We start from the raw sequence: 5,000 nt of genomic DNA, 5'->3' as shown, positions 1-5,000 counted from the left end.
TTCCCCTCAGCGCTGGGCGCCGCTGGCCGGGCTGCGCTCTGATCACATGGGTAAGAGAACCAGAGATTAAGATATATATATATAGATATAAACTTGCTAAATGTCTAAAGTCTTGTCTGTCTGTCTGTCTGTCTCTATCTATCTATCTATCTATCTATCTATCTATCTATCTATCTATCTATCTATCTATCTATCTATCTATCTATCTGTCTATCTGTCTATCTGTCTATCTGTCTATCTGTCTATCTGTCTATCTGTCTGTCTGTCTGTCTGTCTGTCTGTCTGTCTGTCTGTCTGTCAGGTATCAGCAGAGAGCCGTGTCTCCAGCGGCGGAAGCGTCTGGGTCAGTGCTGCAGTTCTCTGATCTTCCCACAGGATCATCAGAGCCACAGCACAGCGCCCCCCGATGGTAGGAGGCCGCCATTACACTCACAATTAGCCCTGCGTTCCAATCCCCATACTTCCCCTACTATTTAGTATGCCAGAAAAAGATTTAGGATATCCCAATGCACGCACGTCAATAGTAGTATGCTGAAAATACATAAATGCCCCACTAACTCCAATAGCATTTTGGAGTATTCGTGTTTATCCTCGACATTTCTCGACATAATGAAAGAAAATCTTGCTTATTGATTTTTTCTTCTCTCCTGTCTGTGGCCCTAAAACTCTTCTGTACTTTAGTATGTAGTGTAGTAAAAAGACTAAAACTCTTCTGTACTTCAGTATGTAGTGTAGTGAAAAGAAATAGTATGTGATTTGGAACGTAGGGCATGTTCCAAATCTCATACTATTTCTGTTTTACTATTCTACATACTACTGCTGATGATAAACAGATTATTTCAAAATAGTCGAAATTTGGTAATTTTTTTAAACTATTTATGAATAGGTAAATTCAAATATTTGCAAATAATTTATAAAAAAGTTGAATTTTTCATAATTTTACAATTATTTTATTAAAGTCGCATTTTCTCTTTTTACGGATACTTACAGATTTCAACAATAAAAAATTTAAACTATTTAAATCTTATAAAAATTGTTAAACCTAACAAAAAAAAAATCCCCAGCAGCCTCCACGGGTCGCTCAGCCCCATAAGATCAATTTTTTTAAAAAATAATCATAAATAAAAAAAATAAAAATTTGTCGAATCTAAATTATTATTTTTTCCTTCTCCAGCCCAGAGGAAGGAGGCCAAACCGCGGCCCCCTCCCGGCCCGAGAGCAGACCCTGGACCAGCTACAGAGGCTCAGACAGCTAAACCTAAACCTACTGCAGACCCAGGGACGGCTGACCTGCTATCAGCTACTGGGAAACCTGGTAAACACACAATAACATGGCCGTGCTTTTACTATCCTCTTTTCCTGGATTCTCTGTTGTCTTTTCCCTCTCTGTGAGTCCGTATTGGACTTTGTTTTATTACTTTGAAGTCTTAAAGGAATACTTCACCCATACGGAACCGGCGTTCTATCATTATAAAAACCGTTATTATGATATAATGAATGAGGTTTTTCTTCCCTCAGTCTTCCCTTGGCCCAGCTGTCCTGTTAATCCTAACCCTACATTTTACCATGTGTGATGCCACGCATGGGAAAATGCAGGGTTAGACACTGAGGCCATAAAACACTCTTTCTGCCTTTTCTCAGGCAAGGATGAACCGATTTCTAAAATGTTTGCACATTTATACTACATAGGATCTCAGAGTTCAATACACCTTCATATTACACTGGTGAAGTAGGGCTTTAAGCAGTCACTTCGTTGAACTTTCGTTGTTTTGAATGTGCTCTATCAATAAAGTTGAGTTAATTATTTTGTCTTGGGGGTCTGACAATGTAAATAACTTTGTCACATAACAGATGAGATATTATTTGTTTATTATACTGTATACTATATATTATATTGTCCAAACACTGTTTTCTATCTCCTCAGTGAAGCCCCGCCCCTCAAAGCCCGACAGCCAACCACAGCCGAGCAAACCTATGACATCACCGCCTGATGGACAGCAGCCGCCGGCCAATGAGGTACATGCGTATATTGGGACATCCTATGGCTGTGTACCAATCCCCATACTACCTTCTATTTAGTAAGGAAGAAAAAATATTTAGGATGTCCCGATTCTTGTGGCCAGATTAAGTATGGTTAGAAATACCCGGATGTCCTACTAGATCCGGCCGAGATTTTTAGTGTTGAAAACAGCATGCTATTTGGGCGATTCTGACCCTCAATCCAGTGCGCACTGGAAGTGACGTCACATCGACGAAGCCTCCATATGAAAACAAATGGGGATGAGACGGATATAAAAGCAAGAGGCAAGATCAAGGCGCAATGTTATGATGAAATAAATAAGTAAAAGTATGTCCCAAGTGTAGCATACTGCATCCTAACTAGATTATTTTTTTATCAGATGTAGTATGGAGAATAGAAAAACAGAAAGAGTATGTGAATCGTAACGCAGGGTTAATCTTTTTCTAGCATACTAAATAGCAGGGAAGTATGAGGATTGGAACACAGGGGCGACTGTGGCTCAGGTGGTAGAGCGGGTCGGCCAATGATTGAAGGGTTGGCGGTTCGATCCCCGCCCTGCCACCTGCGTCATAGTTGTTGTGTCCTTGGGCAAGACACTTCACCCACCTTGCCTTGTGTGAATGTCGATAGTTAGCCTGCTATCGGTGTATGAATGTGTGTGTGAATGGTAACGTGTAAATGGGAACAGGTCTCCCTTGCAAAAGAGTCTCCGGTCTCAATGGGATTTACCTGTAGAAATAAAGGTTAAAAAAGAAAATGTAGGGGCGCCCTTAGCTCAGTTTGTAGGGCGTCCCCCCCATGGGCCTCGGCCAGCAGCGGACCCGGGTTCGATTCCAGCCCGTGGTCGTTCTCTGCATGTCACTCCCCTCTCTGCCCCATTTCAACTCTGTCTCTACACTATCAATAAAGCATAAAAAATGCCAAAAAATATCTTAAAAAATAAAAATAAAATGTATATCGTCTCCATCCACGTTAACAGACTGACCGCGTGCTGCGCTGGAAGGCGGGGCTCAGGTCTGCAGCTGAACGCACAGAAAGTCAAACATCAGAATATCACAGAAAGTTCAACTGGAAGAAACCGCTCACCTCTGCTTCACCCATTCTGACTGCACAACAGGTAACACACACACACACACACACACATGCAAGCACGCACGCACGCACACACACGCACACACTCACACACACACACACACACATGCAAGCACGCACGCACGCACACACACACACACACACACACACATGCAAGCACGCACGCACGCACACACACGCACACACTCACACACACTCACACACACTCACTCACTCACTCACACACACACACGCACACACTCACACACACGCACACACACACAGACTCAAGGACGCACGCACGCACGCGCACGCACGCGCAAGCACGCACGCACGCGCAAGCACGCACGCACACATTCACTCACTCACTAACTTACTCACTCACTCACGGACGTAGCACGCACTCACTCACTCACTCACTCACTCACTCACTCACTCACTCACTCACTCACTCACTCACTCACTCACTCACTCACTCACTCACTCACTCACTCACTCACACAGACAGACAGACAGACAGACAGACAGACAGACAGAATCTTGACTTTATGGCAGTACTATAGTCGTATTTCAAGTAATAATAATACAATACAATAGACTAGTTGAACTGCTATAGCATTGCTGAAACTGACTTCAATAAGTGCAGTGTAGTTCTGCTGTTTGTCCACAAGATGGCGGTAGACTGTTTTATGATTGATAAAAGAAATCACACCAGTTTGTAAACGCTGCCATACTGAGAAATACAGAGAGTTTTGTGGAGCTGATAATAGGCTTAATCAACTTTGTGTCAACTCTATTGGCGATGGCTTGAATGTAGCGGACATTCATTTATATGAAAAAGTTACGCACTATAGCTTTAAACCTGCAGTGTGTAGAATTTTGGGTTTTATTTCCTAGCAGATTTTGTAGAAAATAATTATAATATCCACAAGTACATTTAATTTAGTGCATAATAGCTGATTTTTTTTTAGAATTATAATTTTTTTCCTTAGAAAGGGCCTCATATATGTCCATATTTCTCCATACTTTGGACCAAGGCCTTGTCACCGCCATTTTGGAAGTGTCATAGTTGGAATGTCATCAGGTGCAGTGTTTAAAATTTAGAATTGTTCTTGTCCTTGAAGGCCACTGTAGCTTCTGTTATTATTCAAAAGGGTTGGGGTTACCCAGGGAGCGTTGCATTCTAGAACTTTGTAGAACTTTCTTGATGATGTCATATTACGCACTGTAGCTTTAAAACACAGCAAAGTGCTTAGTAGATGGCAGTACGGCAGCAGCAGTAAAACACACTAATGCCTCGTTTCCACCGAGTAGAGCGGGTCGGGTCGGAGCGGTTCGGTCCGGGTAGTTTGGCTTTTCATTTGCCAAAAGTTGGGTAGGGTACGGTTTAAGCGCACCTAACCGCTCTGAGCCGCTCCCGATCTCAGTACTCCTCCGTAGGGGTACTAGCGGCCTGAAAGCGGGCCGAAAATGCATGAGAAGGCGGAGCTACACACTGCCGTCATTTGATTGGTCGAAAGAATCATTTCCGCCATGTGTAGATCTCGGCAAGAGTGAAGAGAGTCTTGTGTTTTGGCGAAAATGTGAGCACAGCTCTGTTTATTGTGTGGTGTTTTTCCTCGTCAATAAATTAATCAGTTGGTTACACTGTGTCCCATAGTCACGTAGCTGCTGCAGCCAGCACTGTTCGCTCACTGTCTCTATGAGTTGCGCCGAGCGGTCTCTGTGTGTTTACGCCATAGATAGTAGTAAAATACACGCTCAAAACAACACGGGGGGAATACATAAAGAAGCGGCTGGTTTGAATCATCTCCGCCGTTTGTAGTCACCTCGGCTAGAGTGAAGAGAGTTTTGGCGAAAATGTGAGCGCGGCACTGTTTATTGTGTGGTGTTTTTCCTCGTCATTAAA

The 5,000-nt window shown here is 43.0% G+C and overlaps 1 protein-coding gene across 1 annotated transcript in view; it reads left to right on the top strand.

Moving 5' to 3' along the window:
• mdm1 (Mdm1 nuclear protein) overlaps positions 1-5,000 on the top strand; it is a 19,531-nt gene that overhangs the window by 2,193 nt on the left and 12,338 nt on the right. Inside the window, exons 2-6 of the mRNA XM_080051286.1 lie at positions 1-50; positions 302-409; positions 1,175-1,315; positions 1,925-2,016; positions 3,000-3,137. The exon at positions 1-50 is cut by the window's left edge and continues 32 nt beyond it. Coding sequence (XP_079907412.1) covers positions 1-50; positions 302-409; positions 1,175-1,315; positions 1,925-2,016; positions 3,000-3,137 — 529 coding nt within the window. The remainder of the gene's footprint in view (positions 51-301; positions 410-1,174; positions 1,316-1,924; positions 2,017-2,999; positions 3,138-5,000) is intronic.

Source organism: Ammodytes marinus, assembly GCF_949987685.1.
Source record: "Ammodytes marinus genome assembly, chromosome: 22".
Lineage (NCBI taxonomy): Eukaryota > Metazoa > Chordata > Actinopteri > Uranoscopiformes > Ammodytidae > Ammodytes > Ammodytes marinus.
This window is presented reverse-complemented; position numbering and strand designations above follow the sequence as displayed.